This window comes from Clarias gariepinus, chromosome 20, assembly GCF_024256425.1.
Source record: "Clarias gariepinus isolate MV-2021 ecotype Netherlands chromosome 20, CGAR_prim_01v2, whole genome shotgun sequence".
NCBI classification, from domain to species: domain Eukaryota; kingdom Metazoa; phylum Chordata; class Actinopteri; order Siluriformes; family Clariidae; genus Clarias; species Clarias gariepinus.
In genome coordinates, this window is record NC_071119.1 from 859,829 (window position 1) to 876,134 (window position 16,306).

Sequence of the window (16,306 nt, forward strand, 5' to 3'; positions counted from 1 at the left end):
GTATTTACTTCTAAATGTTTCTGAATGAGGCCTTGCCTTTTTAACAAAATAATTATTTCATTATTTAATAAAACATACACAGTTTTGGTAAAGGCCTCGCCACATGTCTGTGTGACTGTGCTGCTCTCCGAGTTAAGCTCCTACAGTCATGCTCACACCTTCCTCATTCCAGTCCTCAATCAGAAACCCCCTTGTATCTATAGCAAGCACCTGAGCACGAAGTCTCTGCACTTTATAAGTTCTCCAGAGTATTATGGGTCAACATTGAGTATAGTGGTGGGATGGAGTGGATGAACTACTGTAAGGGACACACCCATGGACTGCCATACCATTGCCTAATGCCTGTTGAACTCATTAGCTTAGAAAGATGAATCGTTTAAGAAACATTTTTTGATCGAATAAACACTAAAAAGAAGGTGATTAAGTTATTCATGACTATTTTTTTTTTTTTTTGCTCAGCTTGGCCACTCGATGATAATGGTAAAGCTTAAAACAAGTTTTAGCCCTTTATTATAGAGTTTATTTTGAAGAACATTTACTGAATGATTATCATGTGGTAAAAATGTGATTAATAATAATCAAGTTTACCATCAAAACTTTCAGGAGTTAAATCATTCTATAAATTAATCATGCACCACCACACAAGAACATGCTGGCAACTTTATTTCAAAAATTCTTGATTGAGGAGACACAAACACTTGTCTCATCCTCAGCACTGAGCGCAGAAAAAGAAGGAACTTTAAAGTTGATTATAATCCTGTAATAATGGATCATAATGCAGATGATATATACGTGCGGCTACATGTTTCTCATACCCAATGACCTCTGGTTTGGTTAAAAATTACGTTTTTTTTAAATCTGCTTTGAATCAGAAGAAAAAGACAGAAAAGCACACAACCCCTCAAACATCTGGAATTCAATTACTAAGGATTTGCTAACTCATACAGCAATAAACTTTATAAATCTTTCGCTCTATCAGACACACCATCCTGCAGTAATAAAGTCTATACTGGTGTGTGAATGGTGTGCTGTTGGTTTGGGAATGTTCTCCCTTAGCGGTAGAAGATGAGCACTGCCGCTTCAGTCAGCTGTTTACTGGCGCTCCAGCCAGTGTTTGTGCCGTAACCATCCCAGTCAAAACCAGTAAAGTCACCACACTGCTTTGGAGATGCTTCTGGAAAATAGCCACTGCCTCCTATACAGCCCTAAAAACACACACAATATAGTTTTACACTTAATACATGGATTATCAAGGATCAATTTTTCTTACAGGAGCTTCCTTAACTCGAGTTTTCAACCCAAACTAATGATTAGTGAAGTAGTGTGGTGTTTCGATCATGATGTTTGTGATGCTGGCTTTAAATCTGGACAGTATAAGGTCCTCAGAGGGGATGATGTCTTATCATGGAGACAGACTTTATCCCAGAATCGCCCATTACCATATATAATATGAATAGCTAATAAACACTGGTCTCATAATTAAAAGTCAGGTTTTAATTGCTGTGTGAACAAAACAGGTTTCATTCTCACGTGTTCTACGTTGCAGTCTTTGGGTTTGAGTCCTGAGCAGATCGCTGTCGCCGCTCTCTCATTGTTTATGGCACGGAACGTGATGTAACCGGGTACAGAATTCGCTGGAGAGACATGAAGATATATTTTATATCAATAATGATTTGTTTAAATGTAGGATTTACAAATGAAAACTAGGAAGAGCTCCATATGATCCTAATATAAGTAACATTAGACAAATTAGAGAGCTGATTAAGGAATCACTAGCAAATTATCTAAACAAATCAGAGAACAATTTTATGATGACGACATTTGGAACGTTAAGGAGAAAAAGAAATCCATATTGCAACAACACAAACCAAGCCATACCCCTTTCATTCACATGTAGAATATAAGATAAAACCTGTTATTGTATCATAAAGCATTTAATTAAGAAAAGCCTAAATAAGCTGTGGGTAAGGATACAACGAGGGAAGATAGAAAGCAAACAGTTAAAAATACAGAACAAGTCAGGACAAGATTGGGGAAGAAAGCCGTTAAACAACAAGTAATTTTCATTTTCTGGGAGTATATTTTGATGAGAGATTAAAAAAAGATGTCAAATATCTTTTGGTTGGAAGAAAGATTAGCTGGCAATAGAGGGTAAAGATTTTGGCACAACAGTAGTGTGGCCTGTTAGACCCCTCTGGGTATTAGAAATGCTGAATGTTGATTTAAAAGCACCATTAATCAAGCATGTTAATGGGACATCTGGGCTAGTTAGTGAGTATTAGACATATATTATACCAGACGTATAAAGATAGTTTACAGGTCTAAGGTTCATCTTGTGTATGAAAGATCTTGTTACTGTAGCTAATTCAAGAATAGTTAAAAAGGAGTAAAATGTCTTTCCTGTGGGTCCCTGATATGATTCGGCTGGTTCTGGCTGTTGTAGTTGCCGTGGGCACAAACTGGCAGGCATAGGCGCAGAGGGGTGTTTTTACACAAGAGACCTTTTATTAAACATAAAACAAACACTAAAGAAACAAAACCAACAAAGGAACAAACAAACTCACTCAACTATAAACAGAGGCTCTAGGACATGACACACAGGACTGAGACTTTATGATGAAACATGAGCTCTATGACTAAACATACAATGCAGAGGAGCTGGGCATGGAGCTGAAACCGCACGGGACAAGACACGGGTACATGGCAATCAGCTACACATGATAACTAGCTAACCATAGCTAGTAGCTAAGCATGGCAATTAGCTAAACATGTACCTAGCCCCACAGACAATAAGCTATCCTATAGCAAGACACACTAGGCGAACACTCAACACTACTAACACAAAACACAACATTTGACGACACCGAATCAACTCCACATACACACTGAAACTCAAAAGGACATATAACAATTACAACACGTGAGCCTCTGTTAACCAATATTAAACAAAACATAAATTCACATATAACTGAAAATACAAAGAAAACAAAACAAACCGCCCACCTACATGACAGTGATTATAAACCAACAATGCTGACCCAGTTTCCCAGACTAACCAGCTATTTATAGAAGTTTTAATGACCTGCCTCGGATCAGGTCAGCTCCCGCATCACCTGAACGAGGTGCCTTCTGGGAAACTGAGTCTGCAAACAATAACTACAAAAACAGTTCCCTCTAGTGGCAAACCCTTACAGTCCCAGCCTATTTGGGTATTCAGGGAAACTAAGGACAAGCGGGTAAAAAAAAAAAAGCAACCAAAAAAAGGGGATGTTGATTTCAATATCAAATGATGAAATTCAGAGGGGAAAGGTATAGTGTGGAAAAAGGCAAAACAAAAATGATAACAAAAGTGGGATGATGATTCAAAAGGGAGACATTTGCATTTAATACACTACAAAGTAGATGTGATAACAAGAGGAAAAGTCAGAAAGAAAAAGTAGCAATTAGCAGACTAAGAATTAAGTAACCTTAATAACACTCTACTTATAGTAGGTAAACACCCAACGGTTCTTTGGAGCAGATTAAATACTTTATTTCTGTTTCTTACTGCTTCTTTATACTGTAATAATTTCACTATGGTACTGTTTATTATTGTTACTGCCTTTGCTTTGAGGGATGGACTTTAATGTTGATTTTTTCATCCACCCAGTCCTCTATTACCTGACCATTTGTATCTGTTCTTTCACTACCCAAAAATGTGTGTTGCCACACCCTATCAATCTGCTACTGTTCTGTTTGACCTCTTCAAGCTTGCTTAACTCCAGTCTATTAAATGAGTTGTCATAATGTGCAAAGTGTTTTATAAGGGACTCCTTGTTCTCTTAGACACAGCCTCTTACCCTCTTTCTTTTCATTCGCTATGAGATTTCATGCATTCCACTGGAAGAACAACAGCTCATGCATGACCACTCTTGGCTAGACTGTATCGTAAGTATCATCTTTTTGATTTTGTTCCCATTTTAGTCCTACCATACCCAAATGGTGCTGTGCAGATTTTGCAATAATATGAATCTTTTCAGTCTTAGACTTGCCCTCACATATTCCTTTTATCATTTCTGCTATAAAGGTCACCATTTTCATCTTTTCTCCCCACTCCTCTTCATCCTGTTGCTCTTTTGCCATTATCTTCACCTTCCTAATACTGCCTTCCTTAATAATTTTTGTCCCATTCTGCAAGTTAACCTGCCTCTGCATATGAAACTTTTTTTCCTGCTCTAATGCACCTCCAGGTGGCACAGTGGTGTAGTGGTTAGCACTGTTGCCTTGCACCTCCAGGGTCCGGGTTCATTTCCTGGCCAGGCTTGATTCCTGTCTCTGTGTGCATAGACTTTGCATGTTCTCCCCGTGCTTGGTGAGTTTCCTCCGGGTACTTTGGTTTCCTCCCACAGTACAAAGATTTGTAGGTTAGGCTAATTGGCATTCCCAAATTGCCCGTAGTCTGTAAATGAGTGTGTGAGTGTGTGTGTGTGTACTGTGTGCCCTGCGATGGATTGGCACCCTGTCCAGGGTGTACCCTGCCTCGTGCCCTAAGCCTTCTGGGATAGGCTATAGGTTCCCTGCGACCCTGAATACAGGATAAAGCGTTATAGAAGATGAGTGAGAGAGTGAGTAATGCACCTCTACCTCTCTTGTCAACATCTTAGACCTGCAATGTGACTACCTCCACAGTTGCAAAAGATTTTCCATACCGATGGTCCCCACTACACCTAGCACACCTACTTTCTTTTTTTATAATCTTTGGCCATATATCCAAAGTCCTGTCATTTAAAAGACCTAAAAACAAAATTTATTTTACCTTGTCCACAAATTCAATCATTACAGTTTCTGTCTCCTTTTTCTTTACTCCCCTAGTCATTCACTTTACACTCTTTACCACATTATTCTCAACCTTTATATTTCCCCTCAGTTCCTCCATTTTGATCTAAGGGAAACCCCAGAGATTATCCCCTACAACCCCTATCCCTTACCTCACCTTCACAACCCTGAACACTTTCTGGACACTTGTTATTATTTCTTTTTGACTTTTCCACCTGCCCCTCTGTGTTACGTCCCATTAGCCAGTTCTAGTAGCAAGTTCTATTTACCTAACAGCAATTCACCAAACAGAACATCTTGCAAAAGGTGTAACTGTTTAATATTTCTGTGCATCCTATTTAGTGCAGTAGTGTAGTGGTTTGGTGCCCAGCTGTCATGTCAATAACTCTACCTGCAAAAAGCTAGCAAACACCACTTCCTTAATATAATAATATTTTTTATGTGTTTAGTTTGTAATATATTACTGTTTGATGATAAACTAAAAAAAGAGATTAACAATAGTTTTAAACCTCATTTCCACTAACCTCTCACATTGGGTCCATACAGGTTATGGTTGAATGTGGCATCTCCAACGTCATAGACCACAGAAACAGAGGGTCCATGGTTTAAAGGACAGCTTCCGACATTGTACTTAACTGGGAGTTGCTGAAAACAGGAGGGTTAATGTAAATGCTGTAATTATACACTTTTATACAGTCACAGTCAGAAGTGTACATACACTCATCATCAACATAAGCATTACTTCAATATTGGGCTTGTTGATCAACACACAGTACAACAGGAAAGTCAAAGGAGCTCAAGGATAATCTGTGAAAGTTGACGGTAGATCTACACAAGTCGGGAACATCCCTCAAAGCCATTTATAAACAACTGCAGATTCCAAGATCATTTTAAACTGTTGGAGACACTGTTAGAGATGTAGGCACTTTGCCATGATGATCCAAACATTAATAATAATAATAATAATAATAATAATAATAATGCATTTTATTTAAAGGCGCCTTTCTGAACACCCAAGGACACCTTACAGCAAACATCCAATAAAATAGTAACAATATAAAAATGACATTATAAAATTTACAGCATAAATACATCCATCACACATCAAAATAAAAAAAGAAAGCGAGCTGCAATTCACACTTAAACCTGAGTAAAAAGTTAGGTTTTAAGATGGGATTTAAAAATATGAAGACTGTCACTGTTCCGTATGGGGGGTTGGGGGGGGGGGGGTGGGGGGTGAAGGAGGGAGCGAGTTCCACAACCGAGGTGCCACAAAACTAAAAGTTCTCGCTCCCATTGTACTTAAGCGAATGAGCGGCGGCACAAGAGAAATAGAGTGAATCGATCTAAGAGAACGAGAAGAAGTGTAAATGTTTAGAAGATTGGTGAGATACGGAGGAGCCAAACTATGTAGAGCCTTAAATGTGTAAAACAAAATTTTAAAATCAATATGGTACTTAACTGGGAGCCAGTGTAATAGCTGTAGAATTGGAGTGATGTGCTCGCGTAAAGGAGTCCTGGACAAGACGCGAGCCGCTGAATTTTGGACCAATTGAAGTTTGCGGAGAAGTTTCGTAGGAAGTTCAGAGAGAAGGGCAATACAGTAATCAATTTGTGAAGTGACCAGATTATGGATTATAATTGCTGTACTGCTCTTAGTAAGAAAAGGACAAAGGCGGCTAATATTACGCAAAGGAAAATATGCGGCACGTGTAATGTTATTAACATGAGCTTTAAAAGAGAGTGTGCTGTCCAGAATGACACCCAGACTCCTGACCTGTTGAGATGGGTAAATTTCAGTATCGTCAATAACTAACAATCAGATTTAGCCAAAGTTGACTTAGTAAACTTCGGTTTTGTCACTATTAAGTTTAAGGAAATTACCTGAAAGCTGATGCTGATATTGCTGATGAATCTTATTAATTTTTGACTAGAAAAAAGTCATGAAATTATTACATTGTTCTGTAGAACACAGGCTCAACTACAGAAAAAAAGATCTAGATTTTCCTTCGCTGGCTTAAATTATATTAGAATAATAGTCTAATTTTGCTTTAGACAGAGCTTCCTTATAGTGATACATAAAATTACTCATCATATCTTTGTGTACCATTAGGCCAGATTTAGCATATAGTCGTTCAAGCCTACATCCCTTAGGTTTTAAGTAGACGCAGATCAGGGGTAAACCATGAGGCAGAAACACTAAAAGAAACAGTCAGAGTTTTAACAGGAGCAAAAACATCCAAGATCTCAGTTAGTTCACTATTATAATAAGAAATCGGGGCGTCAGGAGTGGAGAAGTCCGCTTTGTTGGAGAAGCTGGCAAGTTCATCAGCAAGGTTAGAGACATCAATGTTCTTAATGTTCCGAAAAGTGATACTATGGTCTGTTTTTAACTTAAAAACTGTTAACTGAGCACAGAAAGACACTAGGAAATGATCTGATAGAGACAGGTCAGAAACAGTACAATTATATGGAGCTTAACCAGAGCAGCAGATGAGGTCGAGAATATGACCTTTAGAGTGATTAGGAGAGTTCACAAACTGCTGCAAGCCAAAACTGTCCAAACAAGATAGAAAGTCACCTGTGCTTGTATTACTCAAATTGTCAATATGAATGTTAAAATCACCCAACATGATTACATTAGAAGACATAGCACACAGATCAGTTAAAAGCTCAGAAAGTTCAGGTAAAAAAAAATTATTATTTTTAGGGGGGCGATAAATAGTAATGAGAATAGTCGGAATTGCCCCGTTTATCTTTATGGCAATACATTCAAAGGAGGAATATGTAGACACTGTCAATTGTGATACTTTCCATTTCTCCTTATAGAGAATCGCAAGACCCCCACCCCGGCCAGTAGCAGGGGATTTAGAAATAAAAGTATAGCCCGCAGGAACAGGTTCATTCAAATGAAAGTAGTCACCATGTTTCTGCTAGGTTTCAGTTAGACAGAAAAAAAATCCAACTTACGGTCAGACAGCACGTCATAAAGGAGTGGTCCTTTACCAGAGCGGATGTTAAGCAATCCAAATGACAGGTTGTTTTTACTAGGATCGATACCTGACGATCTTTTTAGATTGGAGAGAGCGCTGTGGTCAATAATCCGTGCCGACCTCTGCGCTGGACGAGGTCGACCAAAATGTCCGTATTTTACACAAATCATTAATGCTGTAGGATTGACGGGACCCACGGTGAATATATTTCCGACGTTGCTGGCAGGTGATATCTAGATGAAAGCGTAGTGTTGATGGAGGATCAGTGAGACGCAGCCGAAGTTGGAGAAGTTCCTCCACCAAGTAGGATGGAATTAGGCAGAACAAATAGCCCACAAACAAATGATCTGACCAAGTAGGTCGGCGGTCTTCATGCTGTTATTTTCCAAGCTGGAGGTGCTTCCGTATTAGGGGTGCTTCACATGGAAGGCAGTCAACACGTACACACACCATCCACCAAGAGCAACAAAGGCAAGACAAATCGTTACAATGGGTAGCTAAAATATACACGTATGGCTGTAATAGAATTGCAAAATCAGATAACTTGGGCACAAATTAAAACAAATTCCAAATAAAAAAAAAACAACAACATTTTTTTCTCTCTCTTTTCTGATGGTCAAGAACCACCAAGGCACAGGCCCGACATGAACTGAAAGTAGCTGGAACCCCTGTGGCACTATCTATAGTCAAACCAGTTTTAGATCACTGTGGACTGAAAGACTGCCGTCTTTGCCAAGATTGAAGTCCCTACTTCGAAATTCACACTTTCAAGCTCAACTTAAGTTTGCAGCTCAATAAATGGACGAAGAAAAAGCCTTCTGGAGGAAGGTTTGCACCAGAAATATGTTAGGATTAAATGTGAAGCCTTCAACCCTGAGAATACTGTAGTGGCTGTTAGGCATGGTGGTGGTTGCATCACACTCTTGGGCTGGTTTGCTGGAATTGAAGCTGCTGCACTGCACAAAGCTGATGGAATAATTCACAAATGCAAAACACAATTTACAGATATACAACTGTGCATAAAATTTTTGAATGTTTAAAATTCACAAGTGTATCATGGACTGAGAATGTGCAAATCATCTTTCCTGCGTGATTTGCCCTCGATTCGTGTGTGTGTATTTTTGAGACTTTGATAGCAGTCTCTAACGTGAGTCGCTCATTTAGCCAATCAGATGCGACCTCGGCATTCGACCAATCACAGCCCTACAGAAGCGCAGCACTCAAGTAGCTCAGCTTTACACACCTTTTACACAATCTATGTTAATTACAACAGAAGTGAAGTTTTACCGACTCAAACCAAGAACAGGATGCACGTGTAAGTTATTACTTTATTTCATATTGTTTTATCAATGATCTTCGAAACATTACACAGCTAACCACTTTATCATCTTTATAACTGCCTTTGTGTTAACTTCCACATGCATCCTGTTTTTGGTTTGGGTCAGTAAAACTTTATTTTCGTTGTAATTAACTCAGATTGTGTAAAAGGTGTGTAAAGCATTGCTACTTCAGTGCTGTGCTCCTGGAGGCTTTGATTGGTTAAATGGTGAGGTCGCATTTGATTGGCTAAAGAGTACAAGTGACCCAGGATAGAGCCAGCAAAGTCTCAAAAATACACACACACACAAATCCAGGGCGATTTCTGCAGGAAATACAATTTGCACATTCACAGTCTATGATACACTCGTGAATTTTAAACATTCAAAAATTTTGTACACAATTGTACATCTGTGAATTGTATTTTGCATTTGTGAAACTTATAATGTGCACGCTGTTACATGTTACATGAATATATTTTTTTCGTGCACGTGAATTGGGTTTTACACATGTGAATTGGGATACGTGTTCACCGTGTCTTTTGTGTGAATTATTAATGAGACTACTTTGCTTCCATACTTTAGTTTCTGCAAAGACAGCATCAGAATTGGTTGCAGATGGACAAGTTGCATATCACATGCAATTTGTAACCAAAAAGTATGAAATTTTTTGTCCAAACCTATCTTTTTTGTTATGTCATGTTAGTCCCAAAGACCTTTTCAAAATATTTGTGGGGTTATAAGTGATTTCCTATTTTCAGAATGTTGATAAATTGCTCTTACTTCTACTCCTAAAAGTATGACCAAAATTGCATCACTCTAAAAACCTTTAGCCACTTAGGAGCGATATACTACTCTGCGACGCTTAGTAAAAAAATATGGGCACAGAGTTCAGATTCAGCATTTAGACACAACATGCAAACAAGAAGTGGACCAACATTTTTCTGCCACCACCACATATTGGGTCAGACCATCCATCCATCTAGGAACTTCCGGAAGGCCAATGGTTACCATTGTATTTACTCCCATTTTTACAACTGTAAAACCTCTGGTCAAGACTCATATATGCATTCACACACTAAGGGCAATTTAAGAATGCCAATTAGCTTAATTTGCATGTATTTGGACTGTTGGAGGAAACCAAAGTACCTGGAGGAAACCCGAGCACCCCCAAGTTGCTAACCCTAACCCTAACCCTAACCCTTTCTGCTTCAGAGACATTGTATCCTAACTGACCCTGTGCTCAGACCCCAAATAATTGATTATTATTATAATAATTTTTTAAATTATTATTAAACTAATATATAAACTATATTTGCGCACCAAAGTCTTAAGGTTTCTTCTATTAAGGGTCTATACAATCATTCCACTCCAACAGAAGACCAGTTCAAGAGGTAATTTAAGCCGATAACTACCCAAACATTAAGTTAGATGAACATTACCAGCTATACATTATCTTATGTGGTAGCTATTTATTGGTCAGCATGGTTCATATCTTCAGGTTGTTTCTTACACCTTTAACTCCATTAAGTATACTGTGTCACCTTGAAGAGATTGTAGAGGTTTCCTCCATAGCTGTTGAGGAATCTGGTCTCTGTGTGGTAGCGCAGGAATGATGTTAGTTTCCAACTATTCACTGGGTCATTATTAGGGACATGCCACACTGCCACATCCTCGGCTGTGACATCAAAGTACCCAGGATTCTGTGGGAGAAAGTATAGAAGAATAAGAGGAGGAGAAACTTCTCATGTTAGAATTTTCTCATAATGCTGGAATGATGTTTGCAGTTAACATCGTTGTTTTTATGGACCTCAATATTGTGATTACTGTAAAGTTTTTAAAGACTTGAATGATGTCTGTAACACATTTTTATTTGTTTAGGTTTATGTGTTGATTTGTTGAGATTTGGACCTTGAAGTCATCACTGGTTGCAGCTTCTGCAGTGCCGAATGTGACAGTGTTACTCCATGATCCGTCTCCCTCAGGTACGTTCGGACTGCCACCCTGCTGACTGGACCAACGATCACCTTTATATCAGAGTTAGGTTTAGCATTGGATAAGGGTGAGATGAAGTTAAGATGAACAGTAGCTGAATTTTATTATAAATATGAACATGAAGTTAGATCACAGACCGGTGGTGCATTTCCCATAAAGGTTGTTCTCATGAACGCTGGCCACCAGAGTCCATCCTCCTCCTGCGGTCGTCATGTCACAGTACGTCTGATACACGACCCCACTCGATGTGCTGAGGTAATAAAGACCATCTGCAACAACACCCATAAAATAATAACACCGCGTTCCACACAGTAGCGCTGAATGATGCTTTTTACATAAAATGTTGGATAGTCGGTTGTTTTGACACATACCTTGTAAAATGTTAAATCTTTGCTTGAGCTCTTTGCAGCTTTGTGCAGTGGAATATTCCAGTTCTGCAGAAATAAATTTAGTTTTACACTGCTGTGTTTTTCAAATTAAAGTGATCATTTTATCACATACACAACTATACACAATATGATATGCAGTGTGTCTTTATTTTACAACAATAATCTTTGTTACAAAATATTGTAAAATCAACCTTGTCTTCAGCTTTCCAATTAAATACCCACAGTTCATAGAAAAACAACATTGATAACTCAAACTTCATCAACAGGGACAAATCAATCAATAAATCAGTAAACAAAACTTCTTGAAGTGAATTCCTCACAAAGAACAAATGAAAGGAAAGAAAAAGCCACTCCCTGTCAGTCAAGCCTCAGTATCACTGGTCACCAGGCATTTCCACATGGATGCACTCACTCAGATGAAAAAAGGACCTAATATACAAAAAGAAAACCTAATAAACTAAAAAAGAAACGCATATAGATCACAATCTAGACCTCCGTTCTCTTTGAGGAAGCTAAATCGCTGCAATTACCATCCTCTACACGGCGAGCGGATTTACAGTTAGTAACGCTAGCGGGATTGGGCCCGTGCTCAACTTCTGGGATAGTGGAGATTCCCTCGTGTCATAGCCCCGCCTCCTCCCTCATAACTAAAGGTTTCCCCATTTACTCCCATCATTTACTGGCTCATACACACATTATTGTGTATGATAATAATAAATAATAAAGCTCGGAGAAATCCCTGTTTTTCTGCTATTGGGTTCAGTCTCGCTCAGTCAGTCCCAAATGACAAATCTAACACATTAACATTACTCCTTTACCAATTAACATAAAACAAAATACAAAAATATTAATTTTGATCAACCAAATCAATAAACAAAACACTTCAGCAACCATGGGATTCATTAATTCCTTAATCATTCAGCTGTATGAATAGGGCGATGAAAAAGCCACATAAAATAAGCATATGAAACAGCTTATGAAACAAATATTGATGCAACAGCAGCATTTAGAAACACAGACAGTGGGACTATCGAGAGCATCCGGAGCAGCTGCATTATGAGTTTTAGCAAGTTTAGGAATTGTGCCATCTCGAAAAAGCCACCAGCATTGTGGCTGATTGGACACACCCATCACACACACTGTTCACCCTCTTGCCACCACCTCACAGGCCATCCGTCTCCTCAAACACACACACTTAGATTAACTCAACTACCTCAAAACATTAAGACAGTACTGATAAATCAACAGGCACATACACACTGATTAACATCCATCAAACAATTGTACACACCAACCTGTTAATGCTCTTTTGCAAAAAATTCATTACTTGTTAATTTGCACAAAATACTTTTATCTTTGCTACTACTTAATAGGATATTTTACTGTTTCTCCTCCCTTAATTAGCTCATCACCTCATTACCACAAAGGATTGTAGTGTCGTTGTTGTGTTGTCACTTTGTCGCGCTTGTTTGTACATTTGCCTGTGCATTTTATGTTGTCTCTTTTGTTGAAACTTAGATAGTTTTCCTTTAAACTGAAAATATCAATCTGACTTGTCACAGCTAGCCAGCCAATTAAGTTCCTTAGATAGCTAGGTAGTTTGGTTCATATACTGTATGTTGATAATTTATGTTGTGTTGTTAATTTATGTTGTTGTATGTATGTAGCACCTTGGTCACGGAGGAATGTTGTTTTATTTCACTGTGTACTGAACTGTATGTGGTTGAAATAAAAGCCGACTTAAACTTGAACTTTACAACTTGAAAAAAGTGGATGAAACAACATTTAGCACATTCAGGCATCTAGAAAACCAACATAATGCAATGGAAATGAGGTGTATTAATTCCACCATAAGTTTCCTCTGTGAGAACTTGGGGACCTTAGGAATTTTTTATTTCCATAAATGAAGTTTTTACACTCCATATAATATAATATAATATAATATAATATAATATAATATAATATAATATAATATAATATAATATAATATAATATAATATAATATAATATAATATAATATAATATATACTGTATATTATTTTTATTTTTTGTATATAAAATACATTACATACAATCATATTATACTTTGTTCTAGCTTCGTTCACCACTTCACTTGCACATGCATTACAGTATTTAGGTGGTGACTCATGACTATGAGAAACACCAATGAATCAAACAACTCACCAAAAATATGAAGAAGGGGAATAAAAGCCAATCAAGGCCTTTACTGCTTACCATTACAGACATTACAGGGGCCACACTACAATGTTTAAGCATACACTTTTAAAGACATGTAGGTCCAACACACCTCAATGAGTGAGCTACACATGTGGGCCAATAATGCACTGCAGCTCATCACTAATGGGTGTGTCTTCTCACAGACATCACAAGCAAGCATTTACAACACTAACCAATCACATGCATATAAAGAAAAGAATAATAAATAAAACCTTTGATAATATCAATGTTCATGAAACATAAAATTAATCTAACATTAAAAATAAATATATACATTTTATCTAAATATTTTTGGGCTACCTTTTAGTTTTATATCATTTGGTTTATTTAATCGAATTAAATCAAATTAAATTATTTACCTACTTTTTTCTTCTGCTTATGCTCTTAGACAGGTGTGTTTTATTTTATTTTTTTAAATTATTTAAATATGTTTTCATTTAATTAAATTTATTTAAATGTAATTTTATTTTATTATACTTTACCTTACCCTGGGACGGCGGTGTACTTATATAGAATGTTTGCAGTTGATTTGCTATTACTTCTCTTTTTTTGCATAAAATTTATAATAATAATAATAATAATAATAAAAATTATAAAAAGTTTTTTTTTTTTTTTTTTTACATGTGCATATTTGTAAGTAGGTTTGTCATTATTTGTCATTATTTGTCATACCTCTAACAGATGCAGGGAGGTTTATGGACGCTAACGCCGCAAGCAAAGCGGTAAAGTATCCCATTTCTGTTAGGAGAAAAAAAGCAGGTATTAAAATAAGAGACTAACATTACATGATCAGACTAATAATGTTTCAACTGCATGTTGCATCGTTCAGGAGCTCTACGTGGCTGTTTGTGTCATGCTATAATATTAATAATTTTATAATTATAATTATTATTAATGTGTTAACTAAAGTAGAATAATTCAGATAGAAATTATGGACATACACATCATATAAAATATTAATAATAATAATAATAATAATAATAATAAATAAACTCTTCTCTTAGAGAGCGATGTGACCTACCATAAGGTGTTGTAATGCTCCTGATGTTATCAGGTCGATACTGCAGGTGATTTACAGCATGATTTTTATAGTGTGTGTGTGTGTGTGTGTGTGTGTGTATGGGTGCAGGGGGGTGAGACAGAGAGAGATAAACACACTTTGCTTTAAGGCTTAATTCTAACTCTTTGTCATGAGATTCCAAATTCACACTCATGACCTGTAGAGGTGTGTGTTTAACAGAAACAGGATGTTCATTACTTATCAGCAAATAGATCAGCAGGGTTTGTGTATTCCAAGAATGATAATTACTAATCTTCTATTACAATACACCATTGTGCATTTATGGGAATTTAAGCACCGAGATGATGTAAAGTTTTCTTTGTGTCTTTACCGCTTTGCTTGCGGCGTTAGCGTCCATAACCCTCCCTGCATCTGTTAGAGGTATGACAAATAATGACAAATAATGACAAACCTACTTACAAATATGCACATGTAAAAAAAAAAAAAAAAAACTTTTTATTATGAGTACAGAACTATGTAACTACACAGCAGTAAGTTATATGTTTTTTTCAGTAAATCCATGCAAACATTCTGTGTATACACACTTCATACAAATGCACACCTTAATTAATTACGCAATCTGTATAAACACACACCTTAATTAATCACGCACTCCGTACCAACAAACACAGGCACACATACAGTGTGGCTCAAAAGTGTGTATGCCTGGGCTAACAGGCAAAATAATAGTAATAAAGTTAACTAATTTGTGCTTTTATTTTAATGCATTGAGTGTTAAACTGAGCGACTAAAATCTCACTAATAACATGAAATGTTTTAAATGGGGTAGTACAAATACTCTTGCTTCTAAATTACTCATCTCTTCTTCAAAATCGTCAACCTGTAAATTAGATCCTGTTGGCCTCTGATCAGGGTTGCGTCACTATACTTGTCAGCTGCATTTGACACAGTGAACCACAAGATTTTATTATCTATTCTTACAAACCTTAGAATTTGTTGAACAGCGTGGCAATGGTTTGCTTCCTACATAGAAGATAGGTCATATGAGGTAACATGGAGGGGATCTTCATCTGCCCCACGTAGACTCTCTACAGGTGTCTTGGTAAGGTGATATCACTGCAGGGATTTTCATACCATTAATATGCAGATGACCCACAACTCATTCTTCCCTTCCTTCCTTAGACACTCAGGTTTCCACCCAGATCTCAGCATGTCTGGCAGACATCCTGAATAGCAGCTCATCAGCTGAAGCTCAATCTGAGTAAAACCGAACTGCTGTTCATCCCTTGTGACTCATCCCCAGGTCAAGACCTTGTGATATCTCTGGACAACAATCAACTCACTCCTTCAGCCACTGCCTGCAATCTTGGGGTAACCGTGGACAATCATCTGTCATTTTTTCCACGCATGGTTAACCTTTCTCACTCTTGTATATATATAGAGATTGTATACTCTATATATAATGTGATATATATCTGGACTACTGAAACTCACTCCTGGCAGACCTGCCTCTGTCCATGATTCTTCCTCTGCAACTGA

The 16,306-nt window shown here is 37.4% G+C and overlaps 1 protein-coding gene across 1 annotated transcript; it reads right to left on the reverse strand.

Moving 5' to 3' along the window:
* Nucleotides 1-646: 646 nt before the first annotated feature.
* On the reverse strand, nt 647-14,842 carry LOC128508351 (intelectin-like). Its single transcript, XM_053479643.1, has 9 exons — nt 14,768-14,842; nt 14,419-14,484; nt 11,491-11,553; nt 11,257-11,388; nt 11,036-11,151; nt 10,669-10,827; nt 5,340-5,460; nt 1,531-1,634; nt 647-1,205 (listed from the first exon to the last, which is right to left on the reverse strand). The coding sequence occupies exons 2-9, from the start codon at nt 14,480-14,482 to the stop codon at nt 1,053-1,055; spliced, it is 912 nt and encodes a 303-aa protein (XP_053335618.1). The 5' UTR covers nt 14,483-14,484; nt 14,768-14,842; the 3' UTR covers nt 647-1,052.
* Nucleotides 14,843-16,306: the final 1,464 nt, after the last annotated feature.